The sequence below is a fragment of the Prionailurus bengalensis genome, chromosome C2, assembly GCF_016509475.1.
Source record: "Prionailurus bengalensis isolate Pbe53 chromosome C2, Fcat_Pben_1.1_paternal_pri, whole genome shotgun sequence".
NCBI lineage: Eukaryota > Metazoa > Chordata > Mammalia > Carnivora > Felidae > Prionailurus > Prionailurus bengalensis.
The window spans coordinates 96,494,351-96,516,542 of NC_057350.1; the positions used below are offsets into that span (position 1 = coordinate 96,494,351).

Consider the following 22,192-nt stretch of genomic DNA (forward strand, 5'->3'; position numbering starts at 1 on the left):
TGAATAATAAAGACCATTTTGCATATATCAGTATATAAAGATGGTGGTCAGGTTTCTCCTAATGTGCTCTGTGAGCCCTCCACAATTCCTTAACTTTGTTGTACTTTAGTTTCCATATTTACAAAATGAAACCTTGTTAACTTTGTTTTTTGAGCTCCAACCTTTTTTTTTTTTTTAAGTTTATTTTGAGAGAGGGGAGAGAGTATTTGCATGCGCACACGTGGGAGAGGGGCGGCGCAGAGCCCTACATGGGGCTTGAACTCATGAACCAGGAGATCATGACCTGAGCTGTGAGCCTTTTTGATATATCTTTGTGGAGTGAATTTGTTGAAGTAATGATCTTCCTGTTTTCTTTTGGTTTTGTAAACCTAATAAAGGAAGACCATTATCAACCTCCAGAATATGTTTATTTTTTTAATGCTTGACTTTGTTCCAACAAGATTCTAATTGATTTACAAGATGCATACAATAAAACGAGATAAAAAAAATTGAAAACATGCATGAAAAAAGCAGAAATTAAAATAGGAAAGTGGCATGGAGTTAGGAGTGAGGTTCCCAAATCAAATTACATGCATGAAGTCCTCCATGGACTTAATTTTATCTCCCACTTCAGTTATTTATTAGTTGTATAACTTTAGCCAAGTTATCAAACGTGTTTAATAGTCATACATACTTGCAGGGTAAGTTGAAGTATGAATAGTAGATGTATTTAGTGTCTAGAACATTATAGGCACCCAGTACTTTTTTTGCAAAGGGAAGAATAGAAAGACCTGGGTTCAGATTCTGACTTCAGCACCAACTGCCAGCTTTGTCACTTAACAGTTGATTGATTTTGGACGAGGTCATAGTGTAGCGTAGTGTTATAAGTTTGGTCTCTGGAGCCAGACTCTCCCGATTGGAATACATGCTCTACCACTTTCTCATTGTATATCATTGATCTCTTGCCTCCGTTTCAACAGTATAAAATAAATATTTATAAAATGCTTACTTCAAAGTTTTGTAGTGAGGATTAGATATGTTAATAGTTGAAAAATAGAACAATATCTGGTATGTAGCACTCAGTAGATGTTTTTGTTATTATTACCTGGGCTGAGCCTCACTTTTTTTTTAATTTTATTTTTTTAAGTAAGCTCTCCACCCAGTGTGGAGCTTGAACTCTCAACCCTGAGATCAAGAGTTTGCACACCCGGGGCACCTGGGTGGCTCAGTTGGTTAAGCATCCAACCTCATCTCAGGTCATGATCTCATGGTTCGTGGGTTCGAGTCCTGTGTCGGGCTCTACACTATCATTGCAGAGCCTGCTTGGGATTCTCTGTCTCTCTGCCCCTCCCCAACTTGTGCTCTCTCACTTTCTAAATACATACATACATACATACATACATACATACATACCTTAAAAAAAATAAAGAGTTACACACTCTACAGACTGAGGCAGCCAGGTGCCCTGAGCCTCAATTTCTTCACTGTAAACTAAAATAGCTCAGAGTTGTTATAAGGAATAATGAGACAGTACTCATAAAGTACTTAGCATAGTGCTTGGCACCTATCACATGCCACTAATCACCATTTTTGTTATACAGTATCTAAAGATGAGTCATGAATTTGGTTCTTAGGTTTCAAGTAGCTAATAGTGAAGAGAGAAAGACAACCATTTAAATGATTCATAGTTTCCAAGGTAGAATAAACCGGTTGTTAAGGAAACAACTGCATGCTCTCTAGAGTGCTCTAGAGTTGTGTTGTGGGTTCTCATGGAGAAAACATCTTACATTGCCTTTAGTAGTATCTTTAAATGTGAACATAGTCAAAATAATTTATAAAAGTGACTCTTCGGGATTCAGGTCAATGTGATACAAGTATTTGGCTCTGTGATGATCTGACTTAATTCAAGGATAGACTTTGAGAAACTAAAGGAATGGATTGACCTTTAGGAATTTATCTACAAATGTTTTTTCTTTACTGTGGTTTTGAAATGGCAGTGAATGAAACTGGCAGTGGTAGGGGATGCTAATACTTTGAATATTCTTTCCTCAAATTCAGGGCTGTTAGTTTTGAAATATTTGTGTTCCACTTTGTTAATTTTTAAACTTATATTTGAAAATTTTATTATAGGGGCGCCTGGGTGGCGCAGTCGGTTAAGCGTCCGACTTCAGCCAGGTCACGATCTCGCGGTCCGTGAGTTCGAGCCCCGCGTCGGGCTCTGGGCTGATGGCTCAGAGCCTGGAGCCTGTTTCCAATTCTGTGTCTCCCTCTCTCTCTGCCCCTCGCCTGTTCATGCTCTGTCTCTCTCTGTCCCCAAAATAAATAAACGTTGAAAAAAAAAAATTAAAAAAAAAAGAAAATTTTATTATATTAAAAAATTTTTTAAAACATTTATTTATTTTTGAGAGACTGAGCACGAGCTGGGGAGGGGCTGAGGGAGAGGCAGACACAGAATCCAAAGCAGGCTTCAGGCTCTGAGCTGTCAGCACAGAGCCAGACGCAGGGCCTGAACCCATGAACTGTGAGATCATGACCTAAGACGAAGTTGGATGCTTACCAATTGAGCCACCCAGGAGCCCCATATTTGAAAATTTTTATTTATTTTTTTTAATTATTTTTTTTTTTCAACGTTTATTTATTTTTGGGACAGAGAGAGACAGAGCATGAACGGGGGAGGGGCAGAGAGAGAGGGAGACACAGTATCAGAAACAGGCTCCAGGCTCTGAGCCATCAGCCCAGAGCCCGACGCGGGGCTCGAACTCACAGACCGCGAGATCGTGACCTGGCTGAAGTCGGACGCTTAACCGACTGTGCCACCCAGGCGCCCCCATATTTGAAAATTTTTAAACAATGAATTTATAATTGAGAAATACCAAAGTTGACATTTTATTCTAATACTCTTTTACAGAAGTTGGTATACCAGTTAATTTTTCCTTTGTATTAAAATTTTATTTGTAGCATACTATCCAAAAATAAGAAATTTGGAATATCTTACCTTTGATTACTATTACTTATTTAAAAAATTTTTTAATGTTTATTTTTGAGAGAGAGTGCACGTGCATGAAAGCGGGGAAGGGTAGAGAAAGGAAGAGAGAGAACATCCCAAGCAGGCTCCATGCTGTCCATGCAGAACCCAGTGTGGAGCTCCAAGTCACAAACTGAAATTATGACCTGAGCTGAAATCAAGAGTCGGACACTCAACCGACTAAGCCATCCAGGCCCCCCCCCCTTATTTACTATTTTAAATGCTCCATCCCTTTTCCCTACCATGACCAAGAAAATAAAAATAAGTAAAAAAAAATACAATTTTCAGAAAGATACAGGACTAAAAGCAACAAATCTTACTTACCAATGCTATTGGGGGAATGCTTTTAGAATTGAGAAGAAAACAGCCCTTTGGATTTAAGAGCTAGAAGCTCAGGAGCGCCTGGGTGGCTCTGTTGGTTAAGCTTCCGACTTCCGCTTAAGTCATGATCTCACTGTTGCTGAGTTTGAGCCCTGCATAGGGTTCAGTGCTGACAGTGCAGAGACTCTCTACTCTCTCTCTCTCTGTCCCTCCCCCTGGTGTGCTCTCACTCACTCTCTCTCTCAAAATAAATAAATAAGCTTAAAATAAAAACTAGAAACTCAACTCCACTGTTAGCAGTCTGGCATTAAATCTTAGTTTCCTCATCTGCAAAGAAGGGATGCTAAAGTAATTCACACGGTATTTGTTAGAACCAAATTAAATAATTGATGTGAGAGTATTTGAGGAATCCACTGTAAAAATGTAATGTGTGAAATTAGCAGAAATAAGTCATGTGAAACCTAGACATTTTTAAAAGAACGTTTCCATAATTTGATCATAGGAAAAGTTCAGATGAAAGCAAATTGGACATTAGAGTGCCTTACTATTCTGTATCTATAAAGGTTGGGTTCTTCTCAAAAGGGAAGCTCTGTCAAGGAAATCTGAACATGTCGATCTTTCTATTAACAGCTAAATTAACTCAGTAACATACTTTGAGTATAGTTAACAGATTTGAAATTTATTGTAAACATATAAACCAAGATGACCATGGCTATTACAGCCATATTCTAAAATTTATCTCTTCATATAACTAATATATAGTTTATAAAATATATAATAAGGGCACACACATATTTTCTTTCAGAATTCCAGAAAGTAAAATTAGAAGAAAAGGTGTATGATTCTACAGAAATGGACTGCTACAGGTTTAGCGTTCATTGTGTGAAATCCTCATTTACTGTGAATATGCTTTTCATTTGAAAGAAAGCTTTCAAGTTTTCTAGATTATAATTCAGCCTTTGGTTATTATTGTGATGTGGTTCACCTTATAGATCAATTATGGCAGATGTTAAATTTTATGCTCTTTAGGCTTCCTGAAAGATTTTAATGTGCCTCTACTAGATATTTGAGTTTTTTTTTGGTTAAATATGAACAGATTTTAATGTTTGCTTAAAAAAAAAAACATAGAACTAAATACTTACCAAAAAAATAAATAAAAGCCAGTTAACATATATTTTAAAATCAGAAATAGGAGAATATCTCAGACTTGTGGAGTTTCTGTTATGTCTGTAGCACTCAGCTGTGGGGAGTATAAAAATGCATGTCAGAGATGAGAGCCTGCCAGCCAGAGTCTCAGTATTTCATTGACAGAGACATTAATAATTCTAAAATAAGCTAGATATTTGTCAGTGCTGTAGGCCAATATGATCCAATTTCAATGGGAAATGTATTCTAGACGGAGGAGACGTTATTTCTAACTAGTGACTTTGTAGAGGTTTCTTTGGGAGAGTCAGTGTGATTTTTACTGGGCCTTGAAGAATGGATTGGACTTCAGGAGACAGCTTTGAGGAAGTATTTGGCATTTTAGGCAAGAGAAACTTGAGTCAAGGGCTCAAGTACATGAACAAGTACATCAAGGAAGTACAAGATGTGTTTGGAGAAGGGTGAGCAGAACAGTTTGGCTAGAATGAATATTGTGGATTGGAGTAGTGGAAGATGAGCTTGAAGTGGTTTGGACCTAGACTGTGGAGGGCTTTCAGTGGCAAGCTTAGAAACCTGGATTTAAGCACATTTTATTTTTGCATTAAATTTTCATAATACAGCAGTTGTTAGTCCACTTACATTGCTATGGAGTATTTGACAAAAATCAGAGAAGATGCTCCATGTAGTCTCACTTAGAAATTTTTTTCAGTAGCTCAGAATAGAATGATTTAAGCTTCAACTGCTCTGAAGTAAACATTTATTTAGTGTCTGTCGTTGGCTGAACACTGCATTTGGCACTTGTGAAGAGAATGGATCGCCTGTATCAGTTAATGATACAGTTCTAGAGACAGACCACACATGAAACTGAGGAGTGTTCATAATGCAGCAGTATCTCACTTGCTTTGTCACTTTAGAATCTCTTACTTTAATTTCCTACTCATGCCGTGTGCTAGCATAAATGTATTTAATGCATTCATTCCAGATAGGTGAAAGGTTAGGCGGCTCTTGGAGAGGCATTTTCTGCCTTGCTCTTTGGAAATGTTATAAACCTCAGGTGAGAGTCATTGGGATGATCCTTGCTACCATCCAGACTGGCAGTATGTGTAGAGTAACCCTGGGTGTAGACAGGAGCCTTGACCATAAGCCATTTCAAGTCTGTGCACAGTCTTGTTAGTTCACAAGATCTAGTTCTCAGAAGCAAGTTAGTATTACATAACAACAGGATTTTAAAAAGGAGTTAATGGGAAATGATTTTCATCATTATCACAATGGGGTAAGTGATTTGATGAATTAGTTTTCTTATTTACAAGATGAGTGCCCCCTCCCCCAAAACCCCAAAAAACAAAAAAACAAGATGAGTTGTTTCCATATAATCTCTATAGAATGGGTTTTTTTTTTTTCCTTTTGGTACCTCTTTCTGATCTATATGAGGATGACAGTATCTTTTGTGCACTCTCCTAACTGTATGTGTAGGAACAGTGAGGCCCATGTAACATGAGGCCCTTGTAACCTTCAGTGTTTTACAATCTTGGCCTGCAGAAGTGAAAGTGAAGTTGAAGGAATTGCTCCTTCTTCCCTTATGCACCCTGGGCTCTTCTGCCCTGCACCTTTGCTCCGGTTTTCTCCCGTATCTGGAATACCCTTCTTTCCCCTCCCTTTGGCTGTCTCTGAGCTGGTAACTTCAAAGTGCAGTATGTTGCATAGTAATTTCCTCATGTTCATAGTTCATTTGTTATATACATACTGTTTTCATGTTGTTCTTAATGATTCCCTTAATGTCTTCTAAAAATTTTTTTCCTTAATTTAAGGTATGATTACTTAGAGTCCTAACTCCCCTTTCCTTTAGGATTAATCAGTTGTTTAAAGTGGAACTTTATGTATGAAAAGCGTAATGTAAACTTGTTGTCATTGTTATAATGGTAATGATTATCACATCTCAATTAATACCATCTGTTTCATCCTTATTTTTTGTTGTGTGGTTCTTAGGTTCAGAATTTAACATTACGCAGCCAGAAGTTGGGTGTATTATCTAGCTCACAGAACGGTCCGCCAAAAAGCACTAGTCAAACTCAGTCATTGACAATTTGTCATAACAAAACAACAGTGACCAGTTCTAAAATCAGCCAGCGAGATCCTTCTCCAGAAAGTAATAAGAAAGGAGAAAGTCCAAGTCTGGAATCACGCAGCACAGCTGTCACTCGGACATCAAGTATTCACCAGTTAATAGCACCAGGTAGGATAAAACTTGTTGAAAATAGTTGCATTATTCATACAAAAGATGTCTATTACTTGAACAAGAACAATGCTTTTAAAACATTTTAAAATGTGAATTTCATGAGTTTACAAAAAGTCAGTATTGTAACTTGAAAAAAGGGAAACCAAAAGAGCCCAACAGCTAAAACAAATTACAATAATAAAATAAACTTTTTTGGTCAGTTAACATTTGATTAACATCTTCATTGTGTGCTGGTCTCCCATTATACTAGTAAAACCAATAGCTTTTATTTTTTATTTATTTGATTAAAAAAAATTTTTTTTAACTCTTCTATGGTTAATGTATAGTGTTCTATTAGTTTCAGGTGTACAGTGTAGTGATTCGACAATTCTCTTTATTACTGCTTATCAAGATAAGCATACTCTTAATCTCCATCACCTATTTCACTCATCCCCCAATACACTCCCCTCTGGTAAACCCTTTGTTCACTGTAGTTAAGAATCTGTTTTTTTGGTTTTTTTTTCCTTGTTCATTTGTTTCTTAAACTCTACATGTGAAGAATTCATATGGTAGTTGTCTTTCTCTTGTTTCACTTAACATTAAATTCTCTAGCTCTATATATGTTATTGCAAATGGCAAGATTTAATTCTTTTTGATGGCTGAGTAATATTCCATTGTATATATCTACACATCTTTATCCATTCATCTATGGATGGACACTTGGGCTGCGTCCATAATTTGGCTATTGTAAATAATGCTGCAAAAACAGGGGTGCATGTATCCTTTTGAATTAGTGTTTTCATATTCTTTGGGTAAATACTCATTGGTGTAATTACTGGATTGTAGGATAGTTCTATTTTTAATTTTTTGAGGAACCTCCATCGTGTTTTCCACAGTGGCTGCACCAGTTTGCATTGCTGTCAACAGTGCAAGAGGGTTCCTTTTTCTCCACATCCTGTCAGTGCTTGTTATTATAAAACCTTCTAGCTTTAAAGAAAAAAAAAAAAAGATTTGCCTATAGTTTATTTAATATGCTTTAGTGGAACAAAATTAAAACCTCTAAAAAAAAAAGCACACATATTTTTTGTTTAAAGTTGTCATTAGTGAGTGGAGTTTACCACTTTCCAAAACTAAGGATTTTGTGTAATTATTTCCCTTACCATGTTGCTTTTTTTCCATCTTTTATTTCATTTCTGAGAGGAAGATGTCAGGCAGTCAGTTAAGTCATTTTCATTCTCATCAACCTTTGAAACCTTCTGCTGTCCACAGATAACTGTTTCATGGTTCTCATGCTGAAAATGTTGGGGCCATCCAGCATGAGTTTCCTTACCATCTCTTCTATTCATCTCAGAATTTCTCAGTGTTGAGCTTTGTTCACTTATAATAAGATAAGGAGTTATTTGCTTTCTACTTTAAAGTTAACACTGATTGTGTCATTGATTTGCATCTTTTTTTTTTTTTTTACCAGCACCTTTTTCTTTTTTTTTTTTTTAATTTTTTTTTTTTCAACGTTTATTTATTTATTTGGGACAGAGAGAGACAGAGCGTGAACGGGGGAGGGGCAGAGAGAGAGGGAGACACAGAATCGGAAACAGGCTCCAGGCTCTGAGCCATCAGCCCAGAGCCCGATGCAGGGCTCGAACTCCCGGACCGCGAGATCGTGACCTGGCTGAAGTCGGACGCTTAACCGACTGCGCCACCCAGGCGCCCCTGCACCTGACTTTTTCTTGTAGTTGTTACAGCATCTTTTGTTTCCCTCATGCTGGATCCTTTCCTTTGCTTCTCATGCATACTTAGATTTCTCCTATATATATCTGCATATGTTATTTCAATAGCTATTTCAACTATTGTTTATTGAAAGTATGTGTGTGTGTCATTCACTGGGCTAGACATCACATATGTTTCATTAAAAATCCTCCTGGGGCACCTGGGTGGCTCAGTCAGTTGAGTGTCTGACTTTCGGTTTTGGCTCAGTTCATGATCTCATGGTTTACGGGTTCAAGCCCCTTGCACGCTCTGTGCTGACAGCTCAGGATCCACTTGGGATTCTTCTTCACTCTCTCTCTCTGCCCTTCCCCTGTGTGCTCATGCCTACTCTCTCTCTCTCTTTCAAAATAAATAAATTAAAAAAAGTTATTTCTAATAAATGTCTTTCTCAAAATAAGTAAATAAACTTAAAAAACCCCTCCTTTGATCCAACTTCATCAAGTAAGCGTCTTCTTTCTTTTTAAAACTCTGCATTACTTCTTAAAGATTAATTTTATATTACTGAAGTCTCCTTTTTCTCCACCTAAACCTATTTCTCTTACATCTTTCCTCTGTGTTAATATTGCCAGCATCCTCAGCACCCAACCTCAGTGTCTTGTAATTGTTTGATTCCCCTAGTTAGAAATCTCTCATCACTTTGAACTTGTATAGCATTTTTATGCTTCTTCATGGTCCTTTTTCTTTTATAGTTATTGATATACTTAGCTTTTCCCTAGATAGTAAGCTCTTTGAGAGTAAGATAATAATATTGAGCACTTACATGTCAAGTACTTTACAATTATTAACTCCTTTAATCCTTTTTCAGATTCACCTTTTCATCCCTTAATCTTAACAGCGATAAATTGTACCTTATAAACACTTTCTACAATAGATGGACAGTAAATATTTGTTGGATTAATAGTTGATTTTTTTTCCATTTGAATTTTGGAAATTAAGTACAGGCTTTGTTATAATGTATAAATTAATAAATCCATTCATAGTGTAGTGTGGTGTGAATTCTTTTTTATAAACATATGTGTGCTTAGGTACTGTTCTCTGTATGGCTTGATAACAGGATTTTTGTATTGTACTGTCCAGAGTATTTTCAGCCTCAAACCAGCCTCTGGCCAGTGTTGATAGAGGAGTCAGTGTGGACAAGCAATGACCCACTGCACTTGAAATGACTGCTTAGGGGACAGTTTTTAGTGACACTCTTACAGTTATGATAGATTATAATGAAGGGTGGGTTAGTTTACTGCCAAAGAGAATGCTACCTTCAAAGAAAGCTAGGACCTCTTTCAGGGTGAGTTCAAGCAAGGAGATCTACTTTTAGATTTTCAGTCCTACTGAACTCCCAATACCTGGTTCTTTTTTTTTTTTAAGTTTATTTATTTTGAGAGGGGAGGGAGGGGCAGAGAGAGAGAGAGAGAGAGAGAGAGAGAGAGAGAATGAATGCCAAGCAGGCTTTGCACTGTCATTGTGGAGCCTGATGTGGGACTTGAACTCACAAACCCCTGAGATCATTACCTGAGCTGAAATCAAGAGTCCCAATACCTGGTTCTAAGTTGACAGTTACTCTTCCCCTTTTTTTTCATTGATAGTGTGATAGTATCCCTATAGTTGCCTTCCTCTGATAGCCAGTATTTTATGTGGGTATGGAGGAGACAGGGTAAAACCATCAGAGTCTCAGAACAATTCAATTCCAAATTTAGATCTCTTAACGTGTACTAACCAAACTCCAGTTTCCCATGGTGTTGTTGATTAGAAACAAAACCAAAGAAACACCCTCAGCCACAAAAACCTTTGCAGCTGCCAAACTTATAAATTCATTCAAGCCTTACACTGCAGTTATGCAAAGTAATTTATATCTCCTGTCTAGGAAACAACTGTATTTTTCCACTCTTAGTTTTTCTGCACTTGTTGGTGGGAAGTTAGTCTGAAATGAAGATTTTTTTTCTTTTTTGAGATTCTTGAACTGGTAATTTGTCTTTTTCCTTAGAAAAATGCTTATTCCTATAAGTTGCTTTCAAATATGAGAAAAATCTACTGGTGTCCTAATGCAGTATAGACTAACAATTATTATAATGGACATGGTTATTATTTCTTTATATTTATTTCTAGGGTGCTAAAATCATTTGATTTTTTCCGTCATTTTTTTAAATTAAAAAAAAATTAAGTTTATTTTTGAGAGAGAGACAGAGAGTGAGTAGGGGAGAGCAGAGAGAGAGAGAGGGATAGAGAAAATCCCAAGCAGACTCTGTACTGTCAGCACAGAGCTGGATATGGGGCTCAAACTCACAAACCGTGAGATCATGACCTGAGTCGAAATCTAGTGAGACGCTTAACTGACTGAGCCACCCAGGCACCCCTCATCATTTCTTTTTGAATGTGTAGTTCTCACTTCATAGTTAATGTATTTTTAATATATAAAATAAAGGTGAACAACAACCACATATCTGGATATTATCATGAACTCTATTTGAGTTCAAGTCTTTATAGCAGTTTTTAGAGCTTTTAGTCTAGAGCTTTTATTCCAAACAAAATTTTCTAAACAAAATCAGTTTAGTTGGAAAAAATATATACCACTTTCTGTAGACATGAATTTAATATGTAGTGAAAAGCCTATGCTAGTCTGCTCAGGCTGCCATAAAGGATACCATAGACTAGGTGGCTTAAACAACAGAAAATTATTTTCTTACAGTTCTGGAGGCTGGAAAACCCAAGGTCAAGGTCTGGCAGTGTTTGGTTTTTGGTGAGAGCTCTCCTCCTGGCTTGCAGATAACTGCCTTCTTGCTGTGTCCTCACATGGCCTTTCATCTGAGTGCCAGGAGAGAGGATATTGAGCTTTCTGATGTTGATGTATATTCTTGTAAAGATTCTACCCTTCTGACCTCATTCAACTTTAATTACTTCCTTAGAGGCCCCATTACCAAATACAGTCACATTAGGGGTTAGGTCTCAACATATGCATTTTTGGGGACAAAAACATTCAGTCCATAAGAGGAACCCAGACTCAGCTAGGGCTATGGGTTCTTTTAGACCCAGTGCTGCCCCTTAATAGCCAGCTGATTTCAGGTAGTGCACTTAACTGCCCAGTTTCTTCATCTGTAATATATTGGATTATCATAGTACCCTGTTTGCCTCATGGGGTTGCTATAACTATTTAATAAAATAATATGTTTAATAATTTACAATAACGTGTAATTGTTGTGGTGCCTGGGTGGCTCAGTCGGTTAAGCATCCGACTTCAGCTCAGGTCATGATCTCACAGTTCATGAGTTTGAGCCCCGCATCGGACTCTGTGCTGATATGATAGCTCAGATCCTGGAGTCTGCTTCAGATTCTGTGTCGTCTTCTCTCTCTGCCCCTCCCTGCTCACACTCTCTCTCTCTCTCTCTCTCTCTCTCAAAAAATTAAATAAACATTAAAAAAAATAATGTGTAATTAATAATATACTTAATTGTAAGTAATTATATAAAGAATTCTACATATGTGAGAGAGTATGATAATCATTAACTCTCCAAATATAAACCCATCTTAATAATACTTATTAAAATCAGAGAAGTTAAGAAACATGATATTCTCCAGAACACTAGGGCTTTTCTTGTAAAAAGAAGTATTGCTTCAGGTATTCTCGTAATTATTCTGTAATGTATATGCTTATCAGTTGGACTTATGGACTAATATAAAATATATAGACTCACTTTGATGTCTCATCAAAAATTTAGTTTAGGTGAGAGAGTATTGAATTATCAGCTCTAGAATATACAAAAAGATTGCTTATTTGCTAGAGCTGAGAAGGAATTTTTATTCCCATAAATATGATGTACATTGTACTTCAATCATATGGTAAATTTTGGGGCTCCTGGGTGGCTCAGTTGGTTAAGCATCCAGCTCTTGACTTTGGCTCAGGTAATCATCTCACGGTTTGTGAGTTCAAGCCCAGCATCGGGCTCTGTGCTGACTGTACAGAACCTGCTTGGGATTCTCTCTCTCTCCCTCTCTCTCTTCCCCTTCCCCACTCATGCTCTCTTTCTCTCTCAAATAAATAAACTTAAAAAGAAACTTAAAAGAGTGGTAAATTTTAATTACAACTCAAAAAGTTGAACTAAAATGGGCTTTTGCTGTTATCCTGGAAAAAACTCTATTTCCCTATATTTAAAAGAGGAAAAATAGTATCTTGAGCCCTTTGGAGAAAAGGCACTCTCTAGAATTCCAAGATTTGGGGGCACCTGGGTGACTCAGTCAGTTAAGCATCTGAATCTTGATTTTGGCTCAAGTTATGATCTCACCGTTTGGGAGCTCAAGCCCTGCATCAGGCCTGCTGAGGACTTTCTGCCCCTTCCCCATGCACATGAGCCCTCCATATCTGTCTCTCAAAATAAATAAATAAATATTAAAAAAAAAAGCTTAAAAAAAAGAATTTCAAGATTTTATTGAATGTTCTATAATATAATCTTTATCAACACATTTATAAAGTACTAGTGTAAAATTTTCAGTCTTAATTTGAAGTGCTAATCTAGTTATGTGAGAATTATTTTGTTAAATGAAATTTTAGACCTAATCTCCATTTTTCTTAATACAATTTGTGGATATTTGTTCAACCCTCTCTTTTGAGATGTTAATCAGATGTTAATTTCCTTAAAGGATCTCCAAATTTTAAATGATAACCAACCAAATGCAAGAATGTTAAAGTTGTTACAAGGTTTCATAAGGCTTTTTGCCACAAATGTGGTTAAGTACAAAAATAGATGCAAGGTTTATCTTAACATTCTGAGATTTAAAGAAAATGTTGCAGAGTCTTTAGACCTATTTTAAGTGTATATAGCTTTTATATGATATTAAGCAATCTTTTTAATTTATCTTCTAATGAACCTAGTGTCCATTTTTAAGTAAACAGGATTTCCCCAGCATCCCCCTCTGTGTAAACATACACACTAGTATGCAGAAGAAGCATAATGATGGGACAAATATTTACTACTTGATTTTGCTAATTCTTACATATATTATCCCTGTTGTGAGTGACTCCTGTGTGGAGAAAACTGATAGTATCAGTGATAGATCACTGTAGGTTTTGTTGTTGGTTTTTTTAATTTTTGGTGGGTGGGGAGAGAAGTTAAACAAGATCATTTATTTAGACAGCATGGATTCTCTCTGCAAGCAAAACTAATGCTCTCCTAGATTTGGAATGGCCTCTGAGATTTTATTTCTTAGTTACAGTGATTATTGAACAGTGGTATAGAATTGACACGTGTTTTGCTTAGCTGAATTTACTTTTTATACAAAACATTTTCTGAGTCAAATAATACCAACTTTTCATCCTGGCTCAAATTTGGAAAGTTATTTGGGAAGCTTTATAAATAATTACATTGACTATTAGTTGGAAGAGTATTTAGACGTAGATTAGAAAAGATGAGACATTTATGAATTTTGATATTGCATATTTATGATTTTGAAGTTACTTATATACATATTACATTTGTTCGTGGTACTTCTTCTCTTCTCCCCAAAGAAGGAATTCAGATGGATAAACTTTGTTAAGTTACTGCAGATATTCTGATGACTTCTAAAATTTAATAAGAATAAATCATGTGTATATTTCAGATGTATGAATCAATTGCTTTAGGCAGTTTTTCTTTTGACCTTATCACAGTAAGGTTATTTTATGAAGTCTTTATAGTTTTCTGAGGAAAAGTTGTTATTATATTTTCAAATCACTCTTGTCTGAAAGTCTTATAAAAGATTTCTGGAGATTATGACATTCTGATGTGAAAACTTGCCTCCTTTAGATTTATTTAAAAATGTGTATGATATTTCTGGAAAAAATACTAATTGTCATTTTTTTCTCTCACAGCTTCATATCCTCCAATTCAGCCTCATCCTCTAATAAAACATCAGCAGATTCCTCTTCATTCACCACCTCCCAAGGTTTCCCATCATCAGCTGATATTGCAACAGCAGCAACAGCAAATTCAGCCAATCACACTTCAGAATCCAACTCAAGACCCACCCCCATCCCAGCACTGTATGCCACTCCAAAACCATGGCCTTCCTCCAGCACCTACTAATGCCCAGTCACAGCATTGTTCACCAATTCAGAGCCATCCCCCTTCTTTAACAATGTCTCCTAGCCAGTCACAGTCAGCACAGCAGTCTGTAGTGGTGTCTCCTCCACCGCCTCATTCACCAAGTCAGTCTCCTACTATAATTATTCATCCACAAGCACTTATTCAGCCACACCCTCTTGTGTCATCAGCTCTCCAGCCAGGGTCAAACCTGCAGCAGTCCACTGCTAATCAGGTGCAACCTACAGCACAGCTGAATCTTCCATCCCATCTTCCACTTCCAGCTTCCCCTGTCGTACACATTGGCCCAGTTCAGCAGTCCGCTTTGGTGTCCCCAGGTCAGCAGATTGTGTCTCCAACATCACACCAGCCATATTCAACCCTGCAGTCCTCTCCAATCCCAATTGCAACCCCTCCACAGATGTCGACATCTCCTCCAGCTCAGATTCCACCACTGCCCTTGCAGTCTATGCAGTCTTTACAAGTGCAGCCTGAAATTCTATCCCAGGGCCAGGTTTTGGTGCAGAATGCTTTGGTGTCAGAAGAGGAGCTTCCAGCTGCAGAAGCTTTGGTCCAGTTGCCATTTCAGACTCTTCCTCCTCCACAGACTGTTGCGGTAAACCTACAAGTACAACCACCAGCACCTGTTGATCCACCAGTGGTAAGCCCTTGGAAGCTCTTTGACTTTCTTGCTGAACTGAGAGTAAAAACTTTTTTTCCCACATTATGTTATATTGCTAGATCTAAATGCCTATGAATTTAAAAAGCTTGAAATTTCCATCTGTCAGTGTCTGACAAACATGCTATATGGGCAAAAAAAAAAAAATGCCATTTGTTGTAGTATGGTTGCATGCTTGATAATTTGTGATGGTTATTAAAGTCCCTCGTTAATTTTATTACTATTTAAACAAATCCATCTGCTATCTTTACAGAGTTGATTTTTTTTCCCCAAGGGAATGCATTTGAACCAGTGTCATCTGCACAAAGTTTTTTCTCTTAAGGTGATTATCCTTCATAGATCCCTTCTGTTGGCTTGTATGTTCTTAAACGTATGGTTTATCTACCTGACCTTTTTGGTTGTGTGCATTCTGAAGTCCTGGGCCTTTAGGGGCTTTGGTTTCAAGGTGGAGGTATGCTTGTATGATGTAATTTTGGGGTACAATTATATTTTGTAATTAAGTTTTGTAAAAAAAATAAATAAATAAATCTATTCTAGGAAAGAATCCAAGTTTGCAAAAAACATTAACTGTAGACCATCTTTTAGAATTACTAAACTTGTGATTTTTAAATTTCTATGAAGGGAAAATATGTACTTAAGATTTCTCATTTAAAAAGCTAAAAAAACTGAGTGGATGAATTGAATCTGAAGATGAGAAAATCCACTGGGAGGAGTAAAAGTTTTGAATAATTGAGATAGATCGTGGTGAAATTTTTAGAATAAACCTTTAGCAAAGGTATTTGTTGCCTAGAAAATTACCCTGGAGAATTTTTTTTTAACATTCTCTAAAAGACTTTAAATTTATAAAATGATTTACAACAAAAGTTGAAATAAGATTGTTAAATGTCTAGGCAGAATGGTCAAATCCATAATTAGTTTATAACTGAGGAAGACAGTCTTCCCAAAGGAGGTTTTGTGTTAAACCTCACTGAAGCGGTTTTATCACTTAAAAATTAATAACCACTAATTCAGAAAGGAAAGGAGTTTCAAAGTCTGTTCCTCAATGGGAAACATTTTGGTTCACAGGATGCAAATTTATAGATTCTTTATTCTTGTCATCCTCATTGATGTTTATATGCATAGAGAGATTGAATTCCACTTTGATTTACTTTTATGAAAAACAATTTGACAGAGGAGTGTCTCACTGGCTTAGAGGAACGTGTAGTTCTTAATCTTGGGGGTCGTGGGTTCAAGCCCTATGTTGAATGTAGAGAGTACTAAAAAAAATAATAATAACTTGACAGAAACGGCAATGGGAATCTAGAAATAAGTTTGTCATTCAGTTATCGTGTCTCCATATCTGTTAGATTTCTGAAGAATTTACAGTGGATATTGTAACATAAAAAACACAGGCTTCAAAGTGTACAGTAATTACAAGTAAAAAGTAAAATTTCTTTCTGTGCCTACTATTTTTCTAGTTATCTTTGTTAGGAGAAACTTTGGGATAGAAATATCGGGGCACCTGGGTGGCTCAGTTGGTATCTTATTTTGGAGTTTTTTTGGGTTTTTTCCCCCATGAAAATAGTACATTTTTCTGCTATCACTGGTGTGGTCATACATACTGTAGATGTTTCTGTGTTATCTTATTTTTTATCTTTCTCAAAGATAAATTTATTAAACTACGTTTTTCTTTTATTACCTTTGATCAAACCTGATTTTTTTTTATCAAATCACATTTCTTTGTGAATTACACATTTCTTCAGTTTCCTGGTTGTTTCAGATATTTAAAGATAGGAATATATATTTATTTAAGAGATGTAACATTTTGAAAGATAAGTATGAATATCGAAGTTAAATCAGGGTTTTTTTTTTTTTTTAAATTTTTATTTTAGAGTGTGGGGGAGAGAGACAGGGGGAAAGAGAGAATCCCAAGCAGGCTCCACACCCAGTGCAGAGCCCGATGTCGGGCTCAATCCCATGACTCTGGGATCATGACCTGAGCTGAAATCAAGAGTCAGACGCTCAACCAACTGAGCCACCCAGGTGCCCCCATCAGTGTAGTTCTTAAAAATATATATTATAAAAGATACATTTATGAAACTAAAATTTTTCATTGATATATGGGTATGATGTGTGACAGTAGATAATTTAGAACCAATAAATGTCCCACAGTTTATTTAGGAAAAGTAGACAGATAGGACTAAGGTACTTTATTGAGGTAAGTTTGACAGTCATTGCTAGTTTTAGAATAGTTTTAGTTATGGGCTAAACAGAAATTGTGTTGTGGAGTTTCCTAATCTTGTGAGTAAAACATCAACTTCTTTGTCTTATTCAATATTTTAGTTGTTGCACTTAGATTTTTTATGTTTAATGGTGCCAGATGTCTGTGATAGATAGATTTCCTACTTTTTTTATTAACTTATTTTGCCTTTACATAGCAGATTTAGAAGAAAGTATGTTTAGTTAGAATTACCTATAAAGAATGAAAATTATTTTATAATATTCTTTCATAGATTATTTCAGAATATGCTATTAATGACTCTTTTTATCCTTTCAAACTTGTTCATTATTTTTAAAAAATCAGAGTTCTTTGCATGATTAGACTTTGTGGCAGCATGAATATTAAAGAGAGAATTTAAACATTTTAAGAAAATATCTAATAAAGGAATGCTGCACAGGTGTACCTTAACTGGTTGATAAAACCATACTTTTCTAATAACCTCTGATCAACATACCTGCCACTGTCAAATTAAGGTAATCACTATGACAGATGCCCCTCGTTAGAAGATTTTTTTTCTTCCCTTTAACCCTTAGGACATTCCTTTTGGATGACTTTACCTGTGTTGGACATTATTATCATTTAAAAAAAATTGTCATGTGAACAGATACTAGCAGCTCTCATTATTGTACTGTACGATAATGAATGACTGCTTTCACTTCTGAGGATCCAGACGGTTAAGGAATCTCCCTTGGTGAAACAGGTTTCCAGATGCAGGGGTGGGAGCAAATAATTTTTTTTAAATTTTTTTTTAACATTTATTTATTTTTGAGACAGAGAGAGACAGAGCATGAACAGGGGAGGGGCAGAGAGAGAGGAGACACAGAATCGGAAACAGGCTCCAGGCTCTGAGCCATCAGCCCAGAGCCCAACGCGGGGCTCGAACTCACGGACCGTGAGATCATGACCTGAGCCAAAGTTGGCCGCTTAACCGACTGAGCCACCCAGGTGCCCCAATAATTTTTAAAAATGTAGCCTACTTAGTTGATTCACATCACAGTTCTGGATATCATATTTGGTATAAAATTATCAGCAACAGGAGGATTAAAGTTACTTTTTTAGGATTTTTAAATTTTTTAAAAGGAAAAGATCTTTTTTTTTTTCTTTTAAGATATTTTATTCCTGGGTGGGTCAGTTGGTTAAGCAACTGACTTTGGCTCAGGTCATGATCTCACCATTTATGAGTTCATACCCCACATCGGGTAAGCTTGAGCCCCACTTCAGGCTCCATGCTGTCAGCATGAGATTATCTCTGCCCCTTACTCACTTATGTTCACTCCCTCTCCCTCTCTCCCTCTCTCTCTCTCTCTCTCTCTCTCTCTCTCTCTCTCTCTCAGAAAAAAAAACAAACAATTAGAGGCTTTGGAAGTTAGGTGTTTTTTGGTTTTTTTAATTTTAATTTTATTTTAGGTTTATTTATTTATTTTGAGAGAGAGCATGAGCAGGGGAGGGGCAGAGAGAGGGGGAGAGAAGAATCCCAAGCAAGCAGGCTCTGCACTAATAGTACAAGGCTTGAACTCATGAACCATGAGATCATGACCTGAGCTGAACAGGGGTCACGCGCTTAATTTTTTTTTTTTAAACTGTATTGCTGTTAGCTATGCCTTTGTAGATGAAACTTGATAGTCCCTTTTATAACATTTGGTTTATGTTGGTTTTAGAAATCTTGATCACTTTTATATTGACCAAGATATACTTCAAATCACCAAGCTTTTTCAATAGTTTGATTAAAATATAGTATAAAAAATACATATAGTATTAGATATCACCTCAAGTTTTTTGTGAATGTTGTTGAAAGGTTATTTGTTTTAACATTTATTATAATTATTAATCAGTTTAAGTAATCTTAAAAACTTACGACCTTTGTAAATTTAAGTAATAAGCTTTGTATATTAGAAAAAGGAACTGCTTTGTGGTTTTGTTTTTTGTAACCTATCATCTTTCAAAAATAATGATTAAATAGGGTCGCCTGGGCGGCTTAGTTGGTTAAGCCTCCAACTTCGGCTCGGGTCATGATCTCACAGTCGTGGGTTTGAGCCCCATGTCGGGCCCTGTGCTGACTGCTGGAGCCTGGAGCCTGCTTCAGATTCTGTCTGTCCCTCTCTCTGCCCCTCCCCCGACTCACACTCTGTCTCTCACGCTCTCTCAAAAATAAACATTAAATAAAAAAGATTAAAAGTAATGATTAAATAATGATGACAAAAATAGTCTAGAAGTGGACTTTGAAAACAGCCTTAAGTTTAATGAAAAATTAGTTATTTTTAGTTACATAGTACCTTCTCAGATTGAGTCCATGTTTTCTTAAGTATACTCTTTAGCATTGGATTACAAAGGTCAAGTTAAAAAATTAAAAACTTTGTAAGTATGAAACAATATTGAAGAACTAAAAATAATGTGTCAGATGGCTTAGGAGTGGTGGATTTGGGTGTGTATTAATTCAAGGACATGTATTTTCTGTTTACCTGATACTAGCTTATAAAAATTCATTAGATTCTTGAGTAGGTCAGAAGATTAAAGAATTAAAGATGTAATTGCATACCTTTTTTGTATGTTCTTAGATGTTATTTTTCATAATTTAATCTTTAATTCACATAAATATAATAAAGAAGAACCTGGGGTATAGTCCTTTACGCAGTCCCTGATATATTATGTGTCATTTTGGAGAATTACTTAGTGTGCTTGTGAAAAGTACTAGCATTTATTTTTATTTATGACAGTTGGAAGTTAATAGAAACAATAGCAAATTCCCCAATTAGTTATTGAGTGTATAAGATCAAAATTTTTTTTAATTCTCAAAATTAAGAATATGTCCTGACTTGACTGTCACCTTTTGGGAAACTTTAGTAATTTGTAGCCTAGATACTGATTCGCAACTTACTTTCAGTGAAATATTTTCGAGCATTATGAAAAACCTCATTTGAGTTGTTTCAAAGTTTTCTTTTCAACCTGTTAAATAGAAACTAAAATAGTTTCAACTCTGCTTCCATAGTCCTTTTGCCTTTTTAAAATTTAAAACACTTAGAATTTATTTTTTTTTTCAATTAAGTTAGGAACACCTTAGTAAATATATTTTTAGAAACCTTTTAAGGCAGTGTGGTTTGTCATTGTAGGTTTATCAAGTAGAAGATGTGTGTGAAGAAGAAATGCCAGAAGAGTCAGATGAATGTGTTCGGATGGACAGAACGCCACCACCACCCACACTGTCTCCAGCAGCTATAACTGTGGGGAGAGAAGATTTGACTTCTGAACATCCTTTGTTAGGTGAGGAAATACCTAAATTTGGGGAAATTTTCTGCAAGGTAAATGTTAGTAATAAAGTTGAGTAAAGTAAAATTAATGAGGTGTAATAAAGTGAGTATAGAACCCCCAATGGAAATGATATTAAACTAGTTTTCTATGTAATTAATTACAGCAAAACATAATAGAATTCAAGATTTTCTTTCTGTTTCTTTTTTTTTTTCATGAGAAACAAAACAATTGATGAGCCACCCAAGTGAAAAACATGCTTTAGCCTTCTAATTTTTAGTAGTTTTTACAGATATGTTTTATATGCCCAATCAGGTTCATTGGTCAAGCTATTTCTAAGCTTAAAAATTAGGGTAAATCAAAGTTCTATAAAAAGATTTCACTTATGTTTTCCAGAAATCACAAAACATTCTGAGTCATATCTGGCATTCCTCGTAATTACTTGTGATCCAGGCTGAGTACATTTTAAAAAATATTCTTTCCCAGACAGTTCTTAAATTAAGCCTCACTAATTCTTTACTAGAGACACGGATTAAAAAAAAATCGTTGTCCTTAAGCATTTAAATTTTTATTCACTACTTTAGTGCTACTCATGAAATCAAGTAAATCTTCTGTATGCTCCTCCTCACGATATTAACGTGACTGTGAATCCTAGGTATTTTACTTAAAACATTTTACAAAACATTATATAAAACATTTACTAAAACTAAAACATTTACTAAAATAAAACTCATATAGCCCTCTGTCTAGGTCTTAAAAAAATACATCCCATGTTAGATTTTAATTAATTTATCTGTGTATCTATTTAATAAAAGCTTTTCTTTTTTTCCCTCTTTTTAAAAGAACATTTTTAAAGTAACTCTGCTTCCAACATGGGGCTCACACTCATGACCCTGAAATCAAGAGCTGCATGCTCTGCCCACTGAGCCAGCCAGGTGCCCCCATGTTAGATTTTTAAAAACTATGAATATTTAATTTAGATCAGGGTTGGCAAACTATAGTTCATGCTTTAAATCTTTTCTGCTGTCTATTTTTGCATGTCCCATGAGCTGAGGATAGTTTTAAAAGTTCTAAGTGGTAGAGGAAGATCAAAAGAAGAGTAATATTTCATGCCATGTGAAATTATGCAGAATTGAAATTTCATTGTCCATAAATAAAATTCTATACAACACAGCTACGTTCATTTATTCAAATATTGTCTATGTTTACTTTCGTATTCTTGTGGCAAAGAGGAGTAGTTGTAGAGCCCATATGGTTCTTTACAGAAAGCTTGATCCAGATAATAGTCATCTTGATTCAGTCTTCCTTGTAAGTATTCAGTCCTCTTGAATATCTTATGACTCTCGTGATTATTTACAGTAAATAAGAACCCCTGTCACAGGTACAGACACAGATTGTAACAGGACACTGACTTTGCTACCAAAGCTACTCTTGCCATCCCTTTGTTTCAGTTGTGCCACAACTCTAACCCTTATTCCCTTACTATCCGTGAGAATCTCTGGAAGGCACAAAAAGG

General features: G+C 35.9%; 1 protein-coding gene across 6 annotated transcripts in view; it reads left to right on the forward strand.

Moving 5' to 3' along the window:
- Nucleotides 1-22,192, forward strand: part of PHC3 (polyhomeotic homolog 3) — an 82,650-nt gene that overhangs the window by 27,035 nt on the left and 33,423 nt on the right. For 4 of the 6 annotated variants that reach the window (XR_006299430.1, XM_043594929.1, XM_043594931.1 and 1 more), the window contains 4 exons: nt 6,455-6,701; nt 14,284-15,155; nt 15,448-15,495; nt 20,541-20,691. Coding sequence is in view for 5 of the 6 variants with exons in the window: in XM_043594929.1 (XP_043450864.1) it covers nt 6,455-6,701; nt 14,284-15,155; nt 15,448-15,495; nt 20,541-20,691 (1,318 nt within the window). In the remaining variant the exon portion in view is untranslated. The remainder of the gene's footprint in view (nt 1-6,454; nt 6,702-14,283; nt 15,156-15,447; nt 15,496-20,540; nt 20,692-22,192) is intronic. The other 2 variants (XM_043594930.1, XM_043594932.1) reach the window with 1 other exon arrangement.